Genomic DNA, 27,255 nt, shown 5'->3' on the forward strand with positions numbered 1-27,255 from the left:
CTCCCCTTTTCTGCCAATCAACCAATTTCTGCAACCCACAAATCTTCAACCTGTTCTCATAAGGTTCATTCCACAGACCTGCTATCATCTTGGTCACTTGCCTCTGGATCCTCTCCACCTCCTCCTCATCAAGAAGAAACCTACGTGACCAAATCTGGGCACAGTAGTCGAGATGAGGTCTTATCAAGGCTCGGTATAGAGGAACAATAACTTTCTTGTCTCTGCTTGTCAAAGTATTTATCAACAACCAAGCGAGTTGATGAGCTGATTTGGCCACTTTTGCAATGTGCCCCTAAACTTCATCTCCCTATCCACCAACACTCCCAAGTCCCTGGCCTCATCAATCTCCTGGAGTACAGTTCCACCAATGTGGTATACTGCTGCTAATCTTTGCACCCCAAAATGCATAACCTTACATTTTGTCACATTAAATTGACATCCATTCCCCTTAACCCAGAACTCCAATCTGTCCAAATAATCCTGCAAGATTTTGACCTCTTCTACATTCACTATTGCCCTACCCAACTTTGCATCATCAGCGAACAAATGAACTGTTCCTCTTAGATCCTTCCCTATATCGTTAATGAACAAATTAAACAGCACTGGTCCAAGAACAGAACCCTGCGGCACACCACTAGTCACAGGCCGTCTTTTGGACTCTACTCTCTGGTATCTCTCCATCAACCACCCACCTATCCATCTCATCAACCCTATATCCATTCCCATATGTTGCAGTTTACGGATTAGAATTCCATGTGGTATCCTGTCATAAGCCTTAGCCAGGTCCAGCAGTATCGCTGTAAACCCATTATCCTTATCACTGTAAACCCATTATCCTTGTGTTATAAAATTCGAGCAAGTTACTGAAGCATGATCTACCCGTCACAAAGCCATCCTGTACCCCGTACAGTATCTCATTTTCATCAATCCATTTCTGTATTTTTCCCTTGACTACTTTCTCCAAGACCCTGACAATGACTCCTGATATGCTGATCGGTCAGTAATTTGCAACCGTAGTCTTGGATCCTCCTTTATACAGTGGAACTATTTTCCCCTCTTTCCACACCTTCGGGACTAAACCAGACCCGAGACTAGGATCAAACAACATGGTCAAGGGCACTGATAATTCTTTAGCTGCTTCACGTAAGACCCGTGCCGGTATACCATCCAATCCCACAGATGTATTCACATTAAGGTTCTGTAATAAACCATTCACCTCCACCTCATTCATCACAATTCCCATATAAAGTAATGGTTCCTTCATTCTTTCAATGTCACCACCTGGATGATATACTCTTGCAAAGTGCTCGCTCAGTAATTCCACTACATCGACTGATTCAGTGACCTCCTTACCATCGGCATTCCTTAAAATCATTCTGCCATGCACAGTTTTTTTTTGCTTGCAGCATATTGAAGGAATTGTTTGGGATTCTCTTTAGCTTGCATAGCTAGTTTCCTTTCATAATCCGCTTTTGCTTTTTTTACCTCGTTACTCTTCTGGCCTGCACTTTATACCGTTCGTGTGCCTGCAGGTCACCCCCTTTCTTTAAATTCCCTCCACAGGTGTTTCTTTTTTTTGCAGCTCAAGCTATGGTGTTATTCATTCATTTAACCCCTACTTGTTTTGCTATTCGGACCCCTAGGTATACAATCAGCCATAACCTCCTGTAAATGCTCCTTGACCACTTCCCATGTTCTATCGACATCCAGCCCTTGCTTCTGGCCTGCACTTTATACCGTTCGTGTGCCTGCAGGTCACCCCCTTTCTTTAAATTCCCTCCAAAGGTGTTTCTTTATTTTGCAGCTCAAGCTATGGTGTTATTCATTCATTTAACCCCTACTTGTTTTGCTATTCGGACCCCTAGGTATACAATCAGCCATAACCTCCTGTAAATGCTCCTTGACCACTTCCCATGTTCTATCGACATCCAGCCCTTGCAGTTTTACATCTATGGCACTGAACCAAGCAATCTCCTAAGCTTGTCATACTTGCCAGCATGGTAATTCCACATATATCCTGTCTTAATTGAAAATTCCACACCTTTCTCCACCTCCCAGGTCTCATCAATAGGTGGCAACAAGGTCATATTCATTAGTCAAATTCCCAGGTCAAGCACTCTCAAACCCCTAGTAATTTCAATTACATGCTGTCTCAGATAGTTATCCCTTAATAATTGAATAAAATCCAGTCCTCTCCTCCTTCCAATGAATGTTACCATAGTTGAAATCACCCATAATAATTACCCTCCTTCCACTCATTTCATCAATTTATTTATGCATACATCTCCACCATCTATTCCATCACCTGGTCTATAGCAGCACCCAACTGTATATTTTGTTCTGCCAGTCTCAATCTCACACCAAATAGCCTCAAATGAGCTCTTTTCACTATCCGGCAATACAACTCCTTGGCTGCAGTTCATCAGCTATCATCAATAACACTCCTCCCCAATTTTATTCTCTCTGTCCCTCCTAAACACATTATAACCTACACACATTCTATCCGACTAACTATATCATCTTCCATCAGCCATGTTTCACTAATGCCAATAACCTGTGGCCAGGAAGAGCCAACCAAGGCTCTTCCTGGACACAACAAATGACTGTTGGAAGAAGAGAGAGAAAGACAAGAGAAAGTGAAACTTGTTGCTTTATTACTAAGATATGACTTCCAAGTTAAGAAGGAGAGCAGTGAAAGTAAGTGATTCATCACTTAGGCTGTGTAGAAGAAATTGGTGTGGGAATTTTTGGATGTGTGGAGTGAGTTTGATGGCAGAAAACTTTTACAAGAGGGAAGACATTCATTTGAATGGATTTGGCGTCAGGAGCCTGAAGAAATTACTTATTGGGGTGAGACCTAATGCAGAGAGTCAGACTAAATCATCATGGCAGGAATGGTAAGAATGCATTTCTGTAAATTCAGCTATGGTTATCAAGCGTGATAATAATGTCATCGAGATGGTTATGTATCTAGTAAAAAGGTAGAAATGTATGCTTCGGGTTTGGACTTTTTGAGTATATCGTGGGAGGGAAAATAGAAAATTGCCCAACTGGGTCAAGCAGACTGTAGATATTATTATTCCTGATACCTCCAAGGAGTCCGAAGACTCATCGTGGGAGGTATCAGGAATACCTCCCATGATGTATTCCACCTACAACTGTTTCAACCACTACACCGGACTCTACTATGAATCATCTCCAACATCCGCCCACCCCTACCACCACCACAACTAGTATTTTTTGTCTGTAAATTGAAGGACCTATTTGTCTGTATGTGGGATGAAAAACCTGAGTTTCCGGGAGAAAAAACCCTGCTACCTCCGTATGAGATCAGCTAACTCACCTTGGATTGAAATCGTCCCGATAAAGATTCCTCCCATCGCAACGAGAATCTAACCTAGGCCTATTCCAATTGAAGGGCGCAATGTACCATTGTTCTTCCAATTGTGCTATGGAGGCGCTTCTATATAAGTAATAAGAAAAGCTAGATGTTAACTTTGTCTATGAACAAATGCCAGTAAGAAAGAAACAAAAAAAATTTAAAAATTAAAACCAAATTAGAAAGAAACAAACTTATACCAAAGGGGTTAAGTTTGTTTCTTTCTAATTTGGTTAATAAATTGTGTCCTAAGATTGTCGACATCAGTGAAATCTGGCTGTCAGAGACAAATGTTTTAACTGAGATCTAGTGTAAAGGATACAGTATTTTTAGGAAGGACAGAACAGACAGGATAGGAGGGCGGGGGTGAATGTTACTAATATCTGATGCTTTGGGTCTAGTTAGGATAGAAATACATGAAAGTAATAATAATAATGCCCCATGTAGCAGTGAGTTTGAGGCTAACAGGGTGAAATATATGGTGGAGTGTTGCTTCAGGCCTGGTGGTTCAGTTCCTGGGGACTATGACATGGAGTGCCAAATTACCAGGATAGGTATTAAGCAAGTAATCATTTTGTGCAACTTAAATTATCCAAACATTAAGTGGACAGCAGAGAACTTGTAAGAATGAAAGAGAATTTATTGGGGATATGATAAAGAGGTCTATAAACTTTTGAGATTGCATTATAGAATATTGATTATTAAAATTGTTCATCGTATGGAAAGTGGAGAGAAGACATCTGTGGAAGCTAAATTTGTGTGTGGTTAAGAAAGAGGTGAGAGTTAGATATTTCTCCACAGATCTGTGACTGTTAAAGTAGTGAGTGCATCTAGTCTGAATGAGTTTAAAAGAAGATGTGATAGCTGATATAGGTGATTATATGGCCTCCCTTGATGAGTCCTTGGCTCCCTGGAGATCTAATAATAATATGGACAGTGGTGAGAGAACATGGAGGATGGTTACCCATGAAAGTTAAGTTTGTGCTTTAGTATGAAAGGGATAAGAGTTAGATTTTTCTCTCACAAGGCAGTGAGTAAGTGATTGGAACAGTAAGCCTTTTAAGTGGTGAGTGAATCTAGTGTGAATAAGCTTATGCGAAAGTATGACAGCTAATGTGGGTGATGTGTGGCCTTCTTTAATGAGGCCTTGATTCCCATGGTGGTCTCAAATGGTAATAATAGTCTTCTTCTTCAACCATTTGGTTCTGTCCACTGCTAAATGAAGGTCTCCCTCATGGTTTGCCAGACCACTTGGTTTTCTGCCTTTCCCATCCATGTCACTCCTGCAACTTGTTCCAATTTATCCGTCCACCTTCTTCTCAGTCTCCCTCTTTGTCTTGTTCCATCCATTTGTCTCCACTCTGTTGTTTTTCTAGTCTATCTCCCATTATTGCATCTGGCAATTGGCCAGCCCATCTCCACTTAGCCTGTTTAATGTATTTTACAATATCCATGACACCTGTTTGAGATCTTATCCAGGTATTTGTCTTCCTATCTCTTAATGTTATTTTTAGCATACTTCTCTCCCTGTTCTCAGCATTTTGTTTAGGGCTTCTGTTAAAGTCCATGTTTCCCCCCCCCCATATGTTAGGACAGGAAGTATGCACTGTTTGAAAGCTTTTCTTGTGTGTCTCAGGGAGGATGGTAGGAGGGGTGGCCTCCTGTGGGAATGGGTACTTGGGAGAAGGGGGAACGACATCAGGTAACACTGAGCCCAGTGGAGTCTAGAGGGGATAGTGCTGGGTATAGAAACAACGGCATTATATGCTTTATACTAATGCCAGGAGTATCTGGAATAAGGGAGAGGAATTGGTGGCGCAGATAGCATCAGCCTGGCCAAAAATTATTGGGATCATTGAGACGTGGTTGAAAGAAGAGGATATAATAACAGGAATAGAAGTCGCTGGGTACAGCATTTTTTGGCAGGATAGGAAGGGAAAGCGTGGTGGTGGAGTACTGCTTATGATAGGTGATGACCTATGTCCTCTAAGAGTGGAGACTTGGGAAGGCAGTGACACTAATGATTTTGAAAGCATATGGTGTGAGGTAGAGGTGGGCAAGACAGGATATTTAGTGGAGTGTTGCTACAGACCCAGGAGCACAGAGGGTGGGGACCAGGAAATGTTTAGTTTGGCAAAGTGCAAGAAGAATGATTGTTATGGGAGATTTTAGCAACAGTAGTATAAATTGGGGAGAGGAAGATGCATGTAGCAATAAGGGAATGGAATTTCTAGAATTCTTGAGGGACAAATGTCTTAGGCAACATGTAATAGAGGGAACAAGAAGTTCAAGAGTTTTGGATTTGGTTATACCATCAGAAGAGTTGATAATAACTGAGATGACATCTCTCCCACCAGTTGTAGAGAGTGACCATATGGTTTTGACTTGGGAAATGAATAGACATGCAGGAGTATCAAAGAGACTGGAACGTATGTGGAATTATAAGGCAGGTGATTATAATAGTCTAAGATGTCAACTTGGGGAAGTTTCATGGAGGGAGGAATTGGAAGGCCAGGATATCATTGGTGCATGGAAAATTATGAAAGAATATTTGTTAGCAGCAATGGTAAGTTGTATACCATGAGTGAACAAGAGGACACAATTTGGAGTAAAGTGGATGACAAACAATATTAAACAGGAATTGCATCCGAAAAAGAGGCTATGGAAGAGATACAAGGAGACAGGTGAAGAGAAGATGTATGAAAAGTATAAGACACAGGCCAGAAGAGTGACTAGTGTGGTAAGGAAGACGAAACTGGAATTTGAGAGGAGATTGGCCCTAAGATCCAAAGAAAATCCTAGGGAATTTTTTAGATGTGTCGCCAGTAGGAGGAGAAATGACTGTGGAAGAATGATATTGTGGAATAAAAACGGGAATAGAGTGACTGATGCAGAGGACATAGTGGAATTGTTCAATGAACACTTTATTGGAGTATTTCATCCTGGAGGAGTCAGTTTTAATGCTAGAGGGATAGGGCAGGTTCGAGGTTTAGAGGTGCAGGAGGGGAGAGTGTTTCAAATGCTGAGTACTATGGATGTCAGTAAAGCTGTGAGACCAGATGGTATTTCACCATGAGTTTTGAGAGAATGTGCTAGGGAACTGACAGTCTTTCGCTTGGTTGAACAGCAGGAAGGAGTGATGACAAGAGGCCATCCCTGGAAGTTACGAAAGGAAACTGTGAGCAAAGGGTGCGGAGTGGTTTCTTTGCAGGGAGGGTGGTTGAACCATGGAATGCATTGCCTGACGGAGTAGTGAGAGGGAGAACAGTCAATGAGTTTAAGGAGTGGTATGATAGACTTTGTGTTTCTTAGGGGGGGGAAGACCTCCCCCTCAATGAGTCTTGATAGACTTTGTGTTTCTTAGGAAGGACCTCCCACGATGAGTCTTTTGACTCCATGGAGGCCTGAATAATAATAATAATTTTTAGACTCATAGGGATGTCACTTTTGAATATGTCTCTCATTTTCCCATAAGCCATCCATCCAAGGTGAATTCTTTGTTCAATCATTTTGCTTTGGCAATCCTCAAAGGATAACAATTGGCCCAAATATACATATGAGGTAACTTGTTCTATTTCATGGTTTTCAACTTTGACAGTTCTTTGGTTTTTGTATTTATTCATCATTATTTTTGTTTTTTCTCTATTTATTTTTAATCCACTTACTCTGGAAGCTTCATTTAGCTGATTTAGTTTTTCTTGGAGATCTTCAAGGTTATCTGCTATTAGGACAATATCATCTGCAAATTTCAGGCTATATAGCCTTTCTCCATTTCTGTTTATTCCTTTTGTTTCTCAATTAAGGCTTCTAAAGACTTCTAATGCAGCTGTAAATAGTTTGGGAGATATAATATCATATTACAGATGCCTTTTTGTACTGGAAACTTAACTGTATTAACAGAAAGTTTTAACTGAATCAAATGCTTTTTTGTGATCTATACAGGCCAGACATAAAGGTTTATTGTATTCAATTGATTTTTCAATGAGCTGTCTTAATGTGTGAATATGGTCTAGTCCAAAGTATTGTAATTCTTCCTAAATCCAGCTTGTTCATAGGATTGCATTCCCTCAAGTTTAGATTTTATTCTGTTATTTATAATTTTTGTGAAAACTTTATATATGGTGGGAGTAGGCTTTTATAAGTCTGTAGTTTTTAATTTCTTCCTTATTGCCCTTTTTAAAAATTAATATTAGAAGTGAATTGTTCCAATTTTTTGGAATTTTTCTCTGTTTTAGGCATTTATTAAAGAGTTTAGTGAGCTGTCTGATGACAGGGCTTCCTCAGTTTTAAGAAGTCTACCATAATTCCATCTTCTCCTGGAGCCTTTCCATTCTTCATATCCCGCAGTGCCATTTTCGCTTCACCTTGTAAGATCTCAGGGGCATCGTATTCTTCCTCACTTGAGTTATCCATAGTTGATTCTTGGATGGCTCGGCCCTTGTCTTCATATTCAGAGTTCAGTATAAAATTCCTGAATTCTTTTGATTATTGCATCTCTATTTCTTATAAGTTCACCATATTTTCCTCTTACAGCAGCTATTTCCTTAGTTCCAACTGATAATGTTCATCTTAGGACCTTCATATTACTATTGTTTTCTATTGTTTCTTTAATTTTCCTAAAATTAAAAAATTAAAGTAATAAAAGTAACAATGTGTATTTCTTCCTTTTATGAAGCTTTTGAACTCTACCTTATCTATACAACTTAATAATTCTGTAAGATGTGCTATCCTACTTGTATATTAGCATCTTTATATTTTTTATGAAATATAAATCCCTAGATAGCAAATGTTGAGGAGCTTTTATTTACTAGCCAAGAAACATTAATTTTAAGAAATGCAGTATCCTTTACAGAGTTCAGTGACATAATAGAAACAATGAAGGAAGAAGTAGTGATAAACCCAAAGAGTGAATAATTTTCTACAGTACATTCAAGTCATAGTACACTTAGTTAAATAATAGCTAAATGTAGTTGTATAAAAGGGGGAAAAATGGTATGACTGTTCATATCATTTGGTAACAGAACAGTAAGTTTTTTTTTATTAGTTTATTGCAATTAATTTCCATTTTTGACATTAGAACATGATTGAAATTCACTTAAAGAAATGAAAAGCTTGTCTTTGTAATGTAGTTACCTTTTTAAGATATAGGTCATATCTGTGGATGCTGCACAGAACCGTGTTTATAATGCAGCCATCCATGAAATTATAGGAATATAGGTTATCCTTCCTTGTTGGCTTAGTCATGCACTAGCCTAGGAGGAAAAAAAAACTGGACAAACTGGCTTAGTGAAACTACTGTGAAATATGTGGTCAGGCTATGCTATGTCTAAATAGTAGTAAGGAACTTTTTTTTTTCTTTTCTAAGATTTGCATATTCAGTTTCAATGACACTTTTCTTTTTTGAGTACAATGTGATATATAGCACTGCTGTATATGACCATTGTTACTACACAAATTTGGTGTTATTGTGAACCAGGAAATTCTTTTTACTGTTAACCTGTAATAGTATTCTTAAAAAAAGTGAATCAAACAATACTTATTGGGGGGGGGGGATCAAATGAAGCATTGTTTTAATTTTAATGAAAAATGTTATGAAATTTTAATATAATATATTAATGAAGTCTTCTATGTTCTCACGTGATATACGTTGGGCTCATTCTTTAACTGCTTAAAGATTCAGAATAACTGTATAACTTCACCATAGAAATAGAAAAAGCAACATTTCCATTTCTAAATACTTGGGTGATTAAGAGAACTTGCTGGTGAAATTTTTCATCTTGTGAAAAGCCATTCAGGCATTTGAAAGGAAGAAAAATTTTATCATCACTACACTGCCCAGAAATAAGTTGGCATTCAACTTGAGCCAAGGTTAACATATATTCCAGTCACCACCAACTGTTAAAATAGAAATTAAACTGCACACAGTATTCTTTCAATAGGTAGCAGCTATCCTCTCAAGACTGTACAGATAGTCATCAGCTCCCAGGAAAGATGCCTGTCACATTACTAGAGAAGAGAAGATAACAGACTTTGAAACATACTTTTATATCAGAGGTATAACTGAAATACTAGGATTAATGTTAATGCTAAAGAAACAAAGGATTTTGTGCAAGCCCATCACAAAACTTCTCTCTCTCTTTTAACCAAGAACTGTTTGGATGACTGTTATCATAATTTGCATGATTACAGTTATTTGTTATTGGGAGGGGGGAGAGCTGTTCAGCATTGGTTAAATGCAGGAGACAGAAAAGAGCTGTATAAAATTAGAGCAATCTGATGAATTTGCAATTGCAAACAATATTATCTATGATTGAAACGGGGGGGGGGGAGCCTTGTTTTAAGGAGTTGGTTGAAGATACATTTCACTCATTATCTTTGAACTAAATATTTCTTAATGTTGGGCTTCATTATTCAACAACAAAAACAAATGCCAAAACAGTACCAATTGGCATTTGCTGCTATTTTACCAATGTTTTTTTCATTAACTTAACATGCAGCATAAGGTAGTTTCTGACCTCTGGAATGTTGAGTATGAGGAAAGATTGAGATGTAATTTGCAGAGTCTGGTGGAGAGGAGGAAGAGGAGAGATATGATAGAGACCTACAAGTTGGTAAGGGGTTGTTATAAGATCACTGGTGGAGAAGTTCTACAGAGAATAGTGGGAGATCAGGGGAGAACCAGTGGTCATCCCTGGAAACTGTATAAAGAGAGTGTGAGTAGGGGAGTGAGAGGCAGTTTTCTTTTCGTGCAGAGTTGTGAATGATTGGAATGCCTTGCCTGAGAGTGTGGTGTCTGCAAGGAGTTTGAGTGTGTTTAAGGCTCAGTATGATGAGATGTGTGTGATGAAAGGAGTCTTTGACTCCATGAGGTTTTGGGGTAATAATAATAATAACCTCAGTTACAACCATATTATATAGAGCAGTGGTCTCCAAAGCGTGGTACGCGTACCCCATAGAGTACGTGAGTAGATACATGGGGGTACGTCAAAAAAAGTTTAATATTGATAGGAAAAAAATTAAGTAATTAATTAAAGATAAAGTATATTACTTTCATCAATTAAACATCTATCTAATATAGACAAAGACTTTATAAAGATCCTGTAAACTTAAAACTAACAAAGTCGCCCAATATGCGCTACTCGCACATTGGGTGACTTTGCACACATAATCGTCCGTGGCAAAGCTGTCATGTTTTTTAAAACCAGGGAGTAAATCTCTTACTTCTTATCATTGCCATTGTTTGTAGAGCATCTTAGTGTTGACAAGCCCAACTTGAGAAGGAAAGTTGCTTAGTTATCCTGCTATCTACAGATGACACCACAGTTGTATTAATTATTTGACTATTAGTAGTAAGTTTAACGATTTTTTAGTATATATTGTTTCTGTGCAATTCCAATGCCTTTTTTGTGCCTACTTTTACGTTTACACTAGAAATAGTGAATTAATATTATCAAAATTGCTTACATTTTTTAAAAGTGTTTGATATTGTCAATAGTAAATGAATTATATTTAAATTTTACAAATTAACCCTCACAAAATGGATAAATGGTTAAAAAAATTTCCTCCAAAGAAACTGTGAATTGAAGATGATTATGATAGTACTTGTACATCAGATGAACAACAGGGAAAAGATAGGATTGATTCTTCTATTCAAACAAGTTAGTTATTAGTCAAATTAAGTGATAAAAACATTAATCTGAAACTTAACAAAACCTTGCCCAAGAAAGTTCGAAATTATCAAGAAGACTACTTGAAATGGGGATTTACATCGACGATAGTCAACAACGAATCTCGTCCTACATGCATATTGTGTCATGAGAATGTAATGGAAGTAATGGAAGTATGAAACCATCATTATTAGTAAGACACTTAAAAACTAAACATCCGGAACATGAACACAAATCTTTACAATTCTTTGAACAATGGTTGAAGACATGTAATTCTCAATCCAACAACTTAAAAAAATTCACTAAAATTAATGATAAATATTTGGAAGCATCTCTTGAGGTTGCATTCTTAATTGCAAAAGACCAAAAGCTACACACCATTGGGGAAACACTTGTACACTCCCAACCACCATAAAAATGGTAGAAGTAATCCATGGAAAAGAATATGCAGATAAACTAAAATGTATTCCCTTATCAGCAGATACTATTGGTAGACGTATAGAAATCATTGCAGATAATTTAAAGAAACAACATATAGCAGTATCAGAAGCCATCAAACCAGAATTTCAAGAAATTATGAAAGAAATGCAAGGCCATTGTTCACATTAAATATTGTAATAAATATGTTTGTAAGCTGTTAATAATAAAAATAATGTGTAAAAATATCTAGCATTTTTAATTATTATATGATGATACAAGGCATATTTACTCTTTATAATAATTATTACAATAGATTTTTGCTCAGTCAATTGGGTACAAGCCATTTATTTTTTCTGTGTTGGGGGTACGCAATTATTATTATTACGGGTATCTCCATGGAGTCAGTAGACTCATCGCGGGAGACCCAAACTAGCAAAACAATATCTGTCATATCTCTTCTTGAATTCATTTACAGACGAAGAGCTCACAACTAAGTCAGGCAATGAATTCCACTCATTCACCACCCTCCAGGCAAAAAACCTTGTTCTGACACCTTTCCAGAGATGACCTCTTGTTCTTCCATCACTATCACACTGCTGAAACATTTTCCCCTGCATCAATCCTATAAAAACCTTTTAGTAATTTGAATGTTTCTATCATATCACCTCTTCTTCGCCTATCAACCAATCTCTGCAATCCACAAGCTCTCAATCTATCAATGTAGGGAGTATTTTTTATATCACTCACCAATTTGGTCACTCTTCTCTGAACCCTCTCCACAGCCTCCTGATCTCCAAGGAATCCAGGTGACCAGACCTGAGCACAGTAATCCAAATGTGGAAGTATCAATGCTTTATAAAGGGGAATAATAACCTCTTTATCTCTGGATGTCAGTGTGTTCCTCAACAACCAAGTAATCCTATGTGCAATCTTGGACACCTTAGCAATGTGTCCTCTGAACTTCATCTCCCTATCTACCAATACCCCTAAGTCCCTAGCCTCATCAATCTCTTGGAGTACCTTTCCATCGATGTAGTACACAGCTGGTAATCTTTTAATCCCAAAATGCATGACTTTACACTTTTCCACATTGAACTGACATCCATTTTCTTTTGCCCATTTTACCAGCTTATTTAAATCCTCCTGCAAACTTTCAACATCAGCTTGATTTTTTATTGCACTACACAACTTTGCATCATCAGCAAACAACTGAATATCTCCCTTTAAGCCGTTTCCTATATCATTTATATACAAATTAAACAACATTGGCCCAAGCACAGAGCCCTGAGGTATACCACTGGTCACCTGCCTCATTCTGGACTCGGCTCCTCCATACACCACCTTATGGTATCTCTCCCTGAGCCATTCTCCTATCCATATCACGAATTTAATATCCATTCCCATCTGCTCCAATTTGCGTAACAGTGTTCTATGGGGTATCCTGTCAAAAGCCTTAGCAAAATCCAGAAGTACCACTGTGTAGCCAGTTCCTTTGTCCAACTTGGATGTTATTCTATTATGAATAGTTAATAGATTGCTAAGGCAGGATCTACCTTTAACAAAACCATGTTGGCCTCTATAGAGTATCATATCCTGATCCACCCATTCTTGAATTTTGTCTTTAACCAACTTTTCCAATACTTTTACCACTACTCCTGAGATGGTGATTGGTCTGTAATTCAATACCGCAGTTTTAGAGCCACCCTTATGCAAAGGAACCACTTTGCCTAACTTCCACTCCCTAGGGACCATACCAGAGTTCAAACTTAAATTAAATATCCAGGTAAGAGGGGTTGACAATTCATTTGCACATTCACGCAACACCCGAGCTGATATTCCATCTAAGCCTACCGCAGTGTTTGCATTTAAGTTTTGCAATATATTTAATACCTCTGATTCTTTAGCTTCAATTCTCACATTAGGTATTGCTATAGGTATAGAGATATCCTCACTTGGGTGATAGACTTTTGAGAAGTGATCACTCAGTAACTCGACTATTACATCTGATTTTGTCACCTCAATACCATCAGCACCCACTAAGGTTATCCTTCCGAAGTCATTCTTCCTCTTACTTGCCACATAGCGGAAGAACTCTTTGGGATTACCCTTGATCTCTTTGGCTAAGGTCTTCTCATAATCTGATTTAGCTTTTCTTACTATGCTGGTAACCTTCCTAGCTTGAGCCTTGTACTGCTCATGGGTGTCCTGATCGCCCTTCTCCTTGTAAATTCTCCATAACATTTTCTTTTTTTGCAGTTCAAGCTTGATACTACTGCTCATCCATCTAATGCCTGCCTTGTTTGACCTCCTGACCATAGGGACACAATCTGATATTGCTTTCCTCAGATACCCGCTGATTTTATCCCAAGCACTGCTAACATCTTTCCCTTGCAATATGTTTTGCCATGGGATGGCTGCAAGCTCACTCCGAAGCTTGTTATAATTGCCTAACCTGTAGTTCCGTATATACCCCTTCTTAATAGAAAAATCCACAGATTTTGCAACCTCCCAAGTCAATACCACATGATCGCTTTCACCAACTGGAGGTAACGAGGACACCTTTCTTATGCATATATCCTCTGAACCAATAACCAGGTCCAACACTCTCACACCACGTGTCCCTTCAGTTACGTGCTGTTTCAAGTAATTATCTCGTAGAAGATGTATGAACTCCATTTCCTTTTTGCTACGAGATATTTCCTCCTTCCAATTGATATCACCATAATTAAAATCCCCCATAATAACTTGATATTATGATAATAATTTGATTGTTTTTGAACAATCAAAAAAGTTTCGAGACCACTGATATAGAGCACTCTTCATTTAAGGTATAATAGTCCCTTCCCTACCCCAACTGCACTGAATATCCTTCAGACAATCTTGAAATTTTGAAGTCTGTAAAGAGTCATAAAATAATATCCATATTCCAAGACTCATTAACAAACATTGATTTTTTAAGAATGTTTGAAATATATACTGGTGCCATTTTACAATTAAATAAAATGGAAATTTTGAGATATGTTCTGACTCTGAACCCCCCCGCCCCCCCCAAAGAGATCCTAGGTGACAGATAACAGAATGACAGCAAACCAATCTTTCTTGCAAGAAATAAGATGAAACAGTGTTTTAGTAGCATTTGAAGCCGACAAGGACATTTTTTCCACTGGATTGCAAGAAACTAACTGGCTAAGACTATGGGATACAGATGATCTTGAAGTTGGAATGCTTGAACTCTGCAGTGCTTTTCAAATTAAGAAAAAGGGATAGTTACTATCAAGTCATTTGCATATAGAAGGAAGAGTATGGATGAAAATATGAAATTCTAGTATACTCTGGCACTAATGGAGAAATCTGAAGAGAAGATGGCATGCAACCATGACACATATCAAAGGACCAGAAAGGAAAATGGTGACCGTCGCCAGTGGTGTAGCTAGAGCTTTTGCTGCCCAGGGCGGTCCAAGTTTGCCGCCCTTCTCAATACACACTAAAAATTCTACAAAAAGTCAAAAATATGTATAGGGAAATAAATTAAAACATTATGTATATTTTTGCTTTTTTGTTAGCAAAATCGTCAATGACATTGGCGAAGCCTATTTCATAGTAATGTAGGTAATTCTTAATCAATTTTATTTAGAAAATCTTCTCTCACAACTAGCAACACTTACAACAATTGCGAGGAAAATTCACAGTAGTATTACAATATTTGGAAATGAGTTCTCAAGACTTTATTTTAGAATTAACTGCAAAAATTCAAAAAGTTCAAAGGCCCCCCCCCCCACACACACACCTTCCAGCTATGCCTCTGCCAGTTGCAAAATGTGGAAGGCATGAAATATGAGAATAGTTTGATAATTAGGCCTCTGTGCGAGACCTGATCAAAAGCAATGCAAATTGTGAGCAACTACATAGATTTCTCCAAAACATTCTATGGGTGTCATTAGCTAAGATCTGCTGTGGATCAAGAGTGGTAGAATCTAATGTTAATTATTATTATTGATATCTGACCTCCATGGAGTTGGAGACTCATCGTGGGAAGTACATACTATTGTACACAATGCTCATCCAACCATGGATGAGCATCGTGCAAACTGATTCAGTGTGCCCACAACACACTCAGGCAATGCAATCCACTCACCAATCACTCTCCATGTAAAGAACCTGGTCCTCACTCCTCTGCTCACACACCCTCCTTATGCAGTTTTCAGTGATGGCCTCTTGTTGTACCCCCCTCCCCATCTCTTATTCTATGAAAAATCTCTCCCATATCAACCTGATAACAACTCCTGACTAGCTTATATGTCTCAATCATATCCTTTGCAACTTACATTCTCTTAATCTATCTTCGTACTCCACATTCCAAAGACCACTGAAAACCTTTGTGAATCTTTTCTGACCTTTTCCAACATATCCTTGTCACCATGAAAACCTGGTCAACAATTAATTAATGGACCTCCAGATAGTGAAGAGGTTGATTGATTTGATGACCTTTTCCAAAATTTTCAATAGGAGTGTGGCATGAGTAATGGGTTAAAATGAGTTAAAAGCACTTTGAGAGCTTTTAACTCCTTTTCTGGAATGGACTATGTATATAATGGTCTTACTTCCATGTGTGAGGTAAATGAGTATGAAAAATCATGAAGATAATTTAAGATTAGTGTTACTTCTTGAGCACAAGTTTTGAGATCAGTTGGAAGTGATGTGTTCTTATTATAATGGGAGATGAATTGACTTCTTCATCCATGCAAGAAGTGAAAGAGAAGGATGATTCTAGGAGATTATCTTTAGGAGATGTTACATTAGCACCATTTGAATAGAACCTCAGTAGTGCAATTGGTTTTGACAGCTTTGGTTGGAAAGACCTGTTTTTTTTTTTTTTTTAATTTCATCTATGACACACAGAACTTTTATCAGAGCTTTTCAATCAATAATGAGTTAGCCCAGTCTCATATACGGAGGTGAGGGAGGCGGTTCTTCCAGAAACTTGGGTTTTTCATCCCTCAGAACAGACAAACGTTTTCCCTGTGAACAAGGGCAAGCTTGGACAAGGAAGACAACTGGAAACTGTCTTCTCCTATGTTTCATTAGTAAAGTAGCATTACTACCTTACCAAATACTAAGTTGAGGGAAAACACGCACCATCTGAATACATGAGAAGTGGATGCATGGAAGGCAGAAAATGTACATGGTGAAGGACCAGAAAGCCTGATTCCATTTCAAGTTGTTTGAAGCTGGAATTTGCTTGAAGGTCATTTGTCCAAGTAAAATTTTGCTGTGCTGAATTTTTACTTGGACTAGTCAATTTACAATTAATATTTGTAATAATTGACATAATAAATTTATTATGTAATAGTATTTTAGTTAAAATGAGTATGCAATAAACAGAATAACTGACTGGATAATTTTTGTGAGATGCATTGTGAAATGTGTAGTATTAGACATTCTGTTGATTTAATTGACGACAGAATGGTATGATTAATGCTTTAATTAAATTCAATATTTTATTCAGATTACATGGACATTTTCTGGGATCAGTGACATTATTATCTTTAACAAAGCTGTCTCTATATATGAAGAAATAATGGTACCTGTGGTTAGGTCATAGTGGAATGAGTTACATGTGACCATAGTGAGAACTGAAATTAATTTAATAATTGCTTATATTCATTCATAAATATGTTGCACTGTTTGATTTAATACTATCAGTATAAAGGAACAATAAAGTAAATTACAAAAAAAACTCTAATTGACTAAGTAATCTATGCTACGAGTATGTTATTTTCTAGATAGCATTTGTGCACTATCTGTATCTGGAAATTGTATATATGCTAGGAACTAACGAAAACATAGCATAATGATATTATTATTATTATTCTTAGACCCCATGGAGTCAGACTCATCTGAGAAGTTCCTTTTGTCACACACACACACAGACACACACACACACACAGCTCAACATACCTTGCATTAAACACATTCAAATTCTCTCTAGATACCATACTCTCAGACAATGCATTTCAATCATTCATAACTCTCCAGGGATTACCTCTTGTTCTCCCACCATTTTATGAAAAACCTCTTCAATATCAGTCCTATAACAGCTCCTTACCAACTTGTATGTCTATCATATCACCCCTCTTCTTCCTATCCACTAGACCCTGCAAACTGCATCGTCTCAACCTTTCTTCATATTCAACATGTCACAGATCAAAAACTACCTTAGTCAATTGCCTCTGGATCCTTTCCAACATCTCTTCATCCTTTTGAAAACTAGGTGACCAAATCTGTGCAGAGTAGTCCATATGTGGTCTAATCAAGACCTTATACAATAAGACAAGAATCTCCTCACATCTCCCAGTCAATGTCCTTGCATAGTTACTGGAATTTGTTGTTGTCCTCATAATTTTGCAATATGTCCTCTAAATTTTAGATCCTTATCCACCATCGTCCCAAGATCTCTAATTTCTTTGACCTCCAACAATATATCCACCAGGAATAAATTCTACATCCTCATCTTTGTTTTCCAAATTTTAAAACATTACATTTTTCAACATTGAACTGGAATCCCCATTCCCTTACCAATTAATTCAATCTGTTCATGTCTTCTTGTTAGGCCACAACATCTGCTCTACTCCTCAAAATATGAAAGTGCCAGACATGAGATGTGAAAAAAACACCCACAAAAATTGTAAATCAATAGTTTAATTTAGTAACAATAGATACATAAAAACATTGGTAAAAAAACAAGAGGTCAAAATGTTGAAAGAGATAAACACTGTACAATCTTTATCATTTTTATTATGATGATAGACTAAGGGCACATAACTGCAGAGGTGGGTAGATAGAAGATGAAGAGATAATACAATTTAGATATTTAAACTTTGGTTACAACAGGGTCCATCCTTGGAAGAGGTGAGCAAAGAGGGTGAGAAGTAGTTTTTTTGCATGGAAGGTGGTTGGACTGTGGAATGAATTTAAGGAGTGGTATGTTAGAATAGACTTACTGTTGCCTAAAATGGGACTTCCATGATGAGTCTTTTGATACTTTAGAGATCCTGAATAGTAGTAGTAGTAATAATTTGGAGCAAATGGGAATGGAAGTGAATGTGACTGATGGACAGACAGACAGAGTAGTATATTATTATTATTATTCAGGCCTCCATGGAGTCAAAAGACTCATCGTGGGAGGTCCTTCCTAAGAAACACAAAGTCTATCAAGACTCATCGAGGGGAGGTCCCCCCCCCCAAAGAAACACAAAGTCTATCATACCACTCCTTGAACTCATTGACTGTTATCGCTCTCATCACTCCATCAGGCAATGCATTCCATGGTTCAATCACCCTCCATGCAAAGAAACCACTCCTCACCCTCTTGCTCATAGTTTCCTTTCGTAACTTCCAGCGATGGACTCTTGTCATCACTCCTTCCTGCTGTTCAACCAAGCGAAAGAACTGGGACCCTGTAACCACCTCTCAACAGTTTAAAAGTCTCAATCATATCACCTCTCCTCCATCTATCCACCAAACTCTGCAGTCCCCATTCCCTCAGCCGATCCTCATAACTATCATTGTACAGTCCTGAAACAATCTTTGTTATCTGCCTTTGTACCTTTTCCACAGTTAATTTATCCCTTTCAAATCCTGGGGACAAAATCTGAGAACAATAGTCCAAGTGTGGTCTGATCAGGGTCTTATACAACAATGATAACTGTTTTATCTCTGCAGGTCAGCATCCTTATTATTACTACAGCAATCCTCTGTGTTAACTTCACCACCTTTGTAATATGTCCCCTAAATTTCAGGTTTCTATCAATCATCGACCCCCGATCTCTTGTCTACTCTACTTCCTCCAGTATAACTCCTCCCATAGAGTATGCAGCATCCCATCGATGTTTCCCGAACCTCAAGACCTTACATTTTGCTGCATTAAACCGACATCCCCATTCAATTACCCATCTATCTAGCTTATTCAAATCCTCTTGCAGGGCTGCTGCAATAGAGGAGTAGAATCCTGTGGAGGACAGGCAGTAAGCAGTGTGTTTCAAGGGTCTCTCTACTTTGTCTGTTGCTATTTGATTTATTCATTAACAATATAAGAATGCTTTTAGGAGAAATATCCTGTGATTTGATGATGATACAAAAACTTGTTACAGCAATAGTTAACAAACATGATGTAAAAATCTGTAAGACAATTTAAACAGACATGTTGTGGGCAGAGGATAATGATTCCCAGCTTAATATTGCAGAGTGTACAGTTATGCACTTTGGGATAAATAGATGAAACTGGACTGAAAGAAATTGAGGCTAGGAGATTCCAGGAAAATAATAATAGTGGACAGAGTGAAGTTCACAGGATATATTGAAAAAAGTGAAGAAATATTTTTAAAGAGTCACTTGGATATTAAGAAACACATTGACAAACAGGGATAAGGAAGTTATTTTCCCTTTTCATAAGCTTTGATTTAATTACATTTAAACTTATTGCACAGATTTGCTTGCCTGGATTTCTAAGGTATGGAGGTGTGTTAGTGACTAAAATGGTGACTAGTATGTGGTGTGTTCCCTTTTGAGCATGGACTGAAAATTTGTGGTATATGAAATTTAGTTGATATGTAGAAAAGAGAGAATATAATAGAAACATAAGTAAAGTGGTTTTATAGAGTTAGTACTAGTTCCTCCAATGATGATTGAAATTATTTGCTAGAGACGGTCGTGAGTGTTTTGTCAGTAAATAAAATCAATGATAAGATATGCATCATGTGAATAATGGTTAGTGTGGACTTCATGCGATGAATCTGTGGTCGCCATAGAGATACCCATATATGTAATAACATATATGGGTATCTCTATGGGCCATAGAGATACCATACATGTAATAACAGATCCACATAGAAGGTTAAAGACAAAAATAAATTTTAAGTGCATTAAAGATAGTAATTGGCAAAAGTGGGATATAGTGGTTATTGATTTCATTCTGTCTTTTAAAATAACCTAAGTATATGGTTACGTACAAGAGCCCACTGTCGTGCAGTCATTTTTGGAGTTCACACAAACCTCTGTTATCATTCTCTCTGCAAGCCATCCCTCAAAAGTGTAGTCATCAAGAACACTACAATCCACAGCATCTTCCAGAAATCAGATACCCCCATGTCTCTGAACTGTAATCACAGCAGTGGTCAAAAATCATAGATAAATTCAGACTTTCTTTTAATCCACTCTGATTATCTTTCCAATCTTTGCATAAATTTCAATTTTAATGATGGACTTCATATACCCAAAATCTGGAAATTAATCCTAAAATGGCTTGAAATAGCAGATCACTATATAGTAACTCTGAATTTAATATGATTATGTATATCTGATCTATATATAAATTACTTTTTTTTTAAATCATATTTTGCAATTACTTCTGTACTATGTCATTTTCTAATAGTGTATTGTTTTAGTACATAGCACATGCTTGCTTGCATCTGGATGTGATGGCATTTTTTTAGATGCTATTATATTTTTTATTTGCGATTTTTTTTACTCTCGATTTAATGTTGCAAAATGTAATATGCACTTCAGGTTGAAAAAATTACATACTGTGTATTATTATTATTTGTGATACCTCCAAGGAGTCTGAAGACTCATCATGGGAGGACACTCACTATACAACTGTCTCCACCACTACACCGAACCTCTACTACCAGTCATCTCCATCAATGCCATCTACCGCCCACCACAAATAGTATTTTTTGTCTGTAAATTGTGTGTATTCTGAAGAGCCAATTTGTCATGCGGGATGAAAAACCAGAGTTTCTGGGAGAAAAAAACCCTGCTACCTCCGTATGAGATTGGCTAACTCACATTCGATTAAAAAAAAAAGTCCACATAAAGATTCCTCCCATTACGATGAGAATTGGGCTTCTGCCTATTCCAATCGAAGGGCGCAATGTACCGTCGTTCTTCCAATTGCACTACGGAGGCATTAATCACGAAGGCAAAGATATGCGAAGGCATATCTTTGATGGTACTGGATTGCAGAAATTGATTAAACTAGAGATTTCAGGGTAATGGTGGAAAGTCGAAGTTCAGAGGGCATATTGAAAAAGTTGGCAAAATAGCTCAGCAGATTACTTGGATGTAAAAAAAAAAAATTAAGATAGGGAGGCCCTATGCATCTTGACTAATGTGCACAGATTTGTTTACTAGGGTTTTTTGGAGATCAGGTGGTGGAGAAGATCCAAAGACAATTGAACTGGTGGTAGGCCTGTGAAATGCTCCCTGTGAGGATAAATGAGGAGACTGGAGGTATGTGGGTTGCAAAGTTTAGCTAGTTGGCAAAACCAGCTCATATGTTCTGTGTCAATCTCATAGAACCCTATGAAATTGACACAAAAGAAAATTTTCAATAGATGAAAGAGAAAGAACTTGAGGAACCTCTAGAAGTTGGGTAAGAGTGGTTAATTGAGTGAGTGTTGAGTGTGGACTAGATTATTTGCTTGGAGAGTGGTGAATAAGTTGGAATGGTTTGCCAGAAGTAGTTGTATGTGCCCTGACAGTGAACAAACTTAAGGAGAGGTATGATAGGTATTGTGTTTATAACACTTAGTGTTGATCTCCTGTGATGAATGTTCTGACTCTGTTAAGATACCAATATGATACTGTATTTTTCAATAGGTAACGCGCTCGTTATCTATACAAAAAAGTCTAAATTCGTTAAAAATGAACATTGCGATATACATTAGAAAGGTATGAGAGGTAAATCAAATGTAATAACAAAACTAAGGTAGAAGTAGTACTTATTATTTATCGTACACTATTCAAATCCAAAAAATTCTTCATCAGACTCAGTATTGAAAGAATCAGTTGTTTAAAAATTTCATTTGATATTTCTTCAGCTTCATAATCATTGTCACTGGACACCACTGCATTCCTTTGTGCTTTAATGAAACCATTTCTAACACAGTTTTCACTTACAGCAGCCCAACTTTTTACAATCCACGTAACTATATCTTTATCCAACACAAACAAAGATTTTGGTTTGAAAAATACCATTTTTTCTCTTTCGCCATACATTCTCCAACCAAAATTTCATAACCTCGGAATTTATCCAACCTTTATCATTAGCAGTAACAATAATATCTTTGGAATTGTCTCATAGCACGTTTCCTCGTATATAAACATTTCAGGACTGTTTCAGCCTTTCGCCATTCATGAACACTACTTTCTCCAACACTGAATAATCTATCAGCTGCACGATTCCCTTTTTCCTTTGCTACTTCTACCATTTCAAGCTTGAATTCTGCTGTGTAGGATTTTCTCCGAGAAGTACTTCTGTCTTCCGTGGGTAATTCAGATCTTATAACAAAATATAAACAAATAATGATTTACTTTATGAAATATTTTCAAACAGGATGTATGGAATAGTCGACCACTGCTACGAGCAACTCGTGCTTTTAAAGAATTCCTCTGTCTGTACTTCCTAACTCAAGGAAGTAGATAAAGGTAATGAAGTAGAAATAGATAATGCACATGCACCAACTGCTAGTTGGTGCATGTCTATGCATCAAAAGGAGCGATGAAAATGTTGGGGGTGCACGTTATCTATCAAAAAATACAGTAATAATAATTTTACATCCTGTCAATCACAGGTCACTCATTCTCCTCAGTTTCTTGTAAGATATCCAACCAACTGTATCCTATTTTTGCTGTCCAAATTTTAATACCTTTCGATGTTGAAGTGATAACTTCACACACTTTCCCACTCAGTCTATTCAAATTTTCCTTTGAAGCCATGACATCTCTCTTCTTGTCCCTTCACTTTTATTTTCTTTTACTTCTTCTGTAAATTGCTGTATATATCTCCATTCAAACCCTCCCAGTATTATTAACATAAAAGTTAAGCAGCAGCAGTGTCCCAAAACGAATGCCTGTCACCATTGATTGTTGACGATACCTATTATTACACAGATAATTTTCTATCCAAACGCTTTGTGACTATCACTTCATCTTTCTCAAAGAAATTAGGAGATATTTAGAATAAAGGGGGGGGGGAATTAAACTCTTACCAAGCACACACATTCGAATTTGTGTCAGAAGCTGAAATTTCTGAAAATGATTAATTGTGGGAAAGTCAGACCAAGCTCTACAACCCACAAGTTGCTCCTGTAATATTCTGCTTTGAAAAATCAGGTCCAAAAAGATGAGTTTTCATTTCTGCTGTTCCACTAACATGATGGTTGTTTCATTGTCCTTAATTTTCTTTATGGTGATTGTATGCTGTAGTAAATGTTGAACATTGACAGCTTATATGTATTTTATTATAGTGACATAAAACTACAAAACATCTTATTACTTATTTTGGTTTTAAGACACTAACCAGTCTCCCATAAAGGTGACGAGTGCAGAGATATTGAACAAATTTACCACTATGGTAGGTGCGGGAATTACATTGGAATCCTGTAATCAGTACTCTGATCTGTGGAAGTACAGTAATAATAATTTGTATATACTCAAGGTGTGCTTAGGATGGTTGGTTGATTGGTAGAGCTTCTGCTACTAATGGCTCAGTTAAGTAAGTTTGAGCATTAGTAGTTGGAAGGGAACCAATCGTTCGATGCTGTTGGCACACTCTCCCTCGATGAGTCTTTGGACTCCCTGGAGGTGTCAAATAATAATAATAATAATCAGTCTTAAGATTTGATAAGGTACATGAAATATAAAAGTATTAAAGGAAGATATTCAGATGCTTTTGCTTGAAATGTTATTATTAATTTTAATTTTTTAAAAATTTTGTTAGCAGTTTATTCCTATTTATTCCTATTATGAATGTATTCATTTATTAGGTTTTTGTCTTTAAAATATCAGTATCTCTTAACATTTTCTTTTAGGATAATTATTTTGCATCAGGTTATAACCTGTTTTCCAAGACAAGATGGCATCACACCAGCATTCAAAAAGCCACATACCTATACTGCAGAGATCATCTTCATTGCGTTTAAATGGTGAGCAGACCATTTCTCCTGCATCTGGCAGTATCTGTTCCTCACAAATTATGAGCGAGAAATACCACCCCAGAACTTCATGTGGATCTTGGAAAGGCAACAATAAATATCCCATAAATGAAATCAGGTCTCATTGCCATACACCTTCTGAACCTGCCACACCAGATGATAAAAGTTCAGTAAAAAGTTTTGGAAGCTGTGCAAGTTTTATATCTTGTGATGTTGCTGCACATCAGGGAATTGAATTATCCACAGACAGAAATCAGCACCGTAAATATGTATTGCATTGTCAGCAGCACATTCCAACCCCAGTGCAATATTTGACACCAACTCAGAGAAAGGCTCGTCAAATCAGGCAACTTAAATTAGCTCTAACTCAAGCAGCTGAAAATTGTGAAAGAAAGGATGCTGAAATTGATAGATTAAAAAGTGAAATGGATCAGTTGCGCTTTATGTTAACAAAAGTAAGATTTTTTTTAAAAACATAATTTGCTTAATCAATAGTAAATTTTCATCATCAAAATTTGAGATAATATTCTTATTAGTTTAAAACATTGAAAAGTCTTTATAGTGCACCTTGTTTGTACACGATTACAAAACAATAAATATACCTAGGAGTTAACATTAACCCTGAGACATTTTTTAATTTATATTGTAATTAGCAATAATCAACTATTAACATTTGGATAATTTTCTTTTCAACCTTTTGGATAATTATTTTGCATCACGTGATAACCTGAAGGAAATCATCATCAGTGTGTTTAAATGGAACTCTTAAAACATAGCACTTTTTTGCAGTTGGAATTCTTTGTATTATAAAATTATATGTTGCATATATATCCCTTTCCCATTGAATGTTAGGCCCAGTGACCTGTCATGAACAAGCGACTTGAATTCTTAAACCTGATTAAGGCTCTTCTAGGGCAGTTGATCCTGTCTACATAGTGTGTTATAGTTGTACATTGCATGTGTTCTTCTAGCCAGCTTGTCTGTTTCAGGATAAAAGGACGACTTTCCAGGAGGAAAATTCCAATGAAATATTTCTGTCAGAGCATTTCAAATGGAATTTGAAATATTATTATTATTATTATTATTATTATTATTATTATATCACACCTCCAGGGAGTCCAAAGACTCATTGAGGGAGGGCATCAACTCTACAACTCTTCGTCTCATTACTCCAACCTTCATCATCTAACACCAACGCCATCTACCGCTGACTACCACCACTAGTGCTTTCACAGACATCCATGCCTACAGTGGGATTCGAACCCGCAGCCTTTTGGCTGGAGAGCGGGTACGCTAACCACTCGGCCAACCAGGATGGCAATGGAATGTTCTGACAGAAAGGATTCAAATTCAAATCTTTCCAACCACAGGGCATTTTTGACTGACTGAGCTATGAAGGCTCATTATATGTATGTGTGTGTGTGTGTGTGTGTGTATATCAGAGGTGTGACAATTAAATTCCTGGACTGACTTTGTACTCCATGCATATGCTGAGTTGGGCAGAACCATGTGACCGTTCATGTTTTGGACATGTCTGTGTTGTTGGCTTGAGTTGTATCAAAACAATGAAGCCAGTAATTGAAAAACTATAGTAGAGTTTGTTGCTTTCAGTAGAAAAATGAGTGAACAGAATTTAGAACAGCATATTAACATTAAGTTTTTTGCAAAATTAGACAAGCACACAAGTGAAACCATAGACATGTTAAGAAGTGATTTATGATGATGATGCTATGAAAATGTCAAGAGTCTGAGTAGCATAGCAGATTTCAAGAGGGATGGGAAGATCTGAGAGATGAAAAGTTAGATGACCACAAACTCCATCAAATAAGAAAATGTAGAATGTTTCCACATTTTCTTATCATGCATGTTTCATTTAAATGATCATATTCCTATCTACCCAGTGTGAATTGTCTTTTACACTAACTTCTTCAATACCTTAACTGCCATGCCCGAGATACTGATTGGCCTATTATTTGCAACATCTGTCTTGGAGCCTGCTTCTCACTGTGCAACTGTTTTACCCCCATTTTACTCCTCTGGCTGGCACCTTCCCAGAACTGAGGACTAAATTAATCCATTTGCATTCAGGTCCTTCAATATCATAAGCACTTTCATTTCATCAACCCTAATTCATTCTCCATCAGTAAATGTCTCTTATGAATGCAGTATCACCATTTGGATGGTACACCTTTTGCAAAATAATCTATCAGTAATTCAACTATTCGGCTTGCTTCTGTTGGCTCACTAGCATCTCTTCAACCTCATCCATTCCTTATGTTGGGTAGAGTATCATGATTAAGGGTTACAGTAAATAAATGAAGCTAGTACATCATTCCTCTGCTGTATCCCTTAAATGTTAGTTTTATGCATGTAGATCTGTGTGTTCACCAGGCCATTTTTGCATGTTTTGAAGTTTTAGGGAAAACTTTCCCTACCGTCAGCACTTATTACTCATCCTTCCATAGTCATTATTCCTTTTATTTGCCACATAGTGAAATAACTCTTTAGGAATTCTTTTCATCTCATGAGTTAGCTTCATCTCATAGTTAGCTTTTCCCTTCTTTACCATATTGGTCACCCTTCTTGCCCTGTGCCTTGGGCTTTGCTCATCACCTTTTTCTTTATATTCCCTTCACAACTTTTTCTGCATCTCCTGTTTAATATTGCTATTCATTCATCTACCTCCTACTTGATTTATTCTCCTGACTCTAGGTATCCAGTCTAACAATGCTTTCTTCAAACACCCCAAGACCATCTACCATGCACTCATAACATCTCTTCCCTCCAAGTTCAT

The 27,255-nt window shown here is 37.2% G+C and overlaps 1 protein-coding gene across 1 annotated transcript in view; it reads left to right on the plus strand.

Annotated features, from left to right (window-relative positions):
• LOC150094694 (protein quick-to-court-like) overlaps positions 1-27,255 on the plus strand; it is a 128,365-nt gene that overhangs the window by 26,453 nt on the left and 74,657 nt on the right. The window contains exon 2 of the mRNA XM_090411109.1: positions 24,339-24,916. Within this exon, the coding sequence (XP_090267235.1) occupies positions 24,383-24,916 (534 nt within the window). The 5' untranslated portion in view covers positions 24,339-24,382. The remainder of the gene's footprint in view (positions 1-24,338; positions 24,917-27,255) is intronic.

The sequence above is a fragment of the Typopeltis vanoorti genome, chromosome 21 (assembly GCF_054136105.1).
Source record: "Typopeltis vanoorti isolate ZY-2024b chromosome 21, IOZ_Tvanoo_1.0, whole genome shotgun sequence".
Lineage (NCBI taxonomy): Eukaryota > Metazoa > Arthropoda > Arachnida > Uropygi > Thelyphonidae > Typopeltis > Typopeltis vanoorti.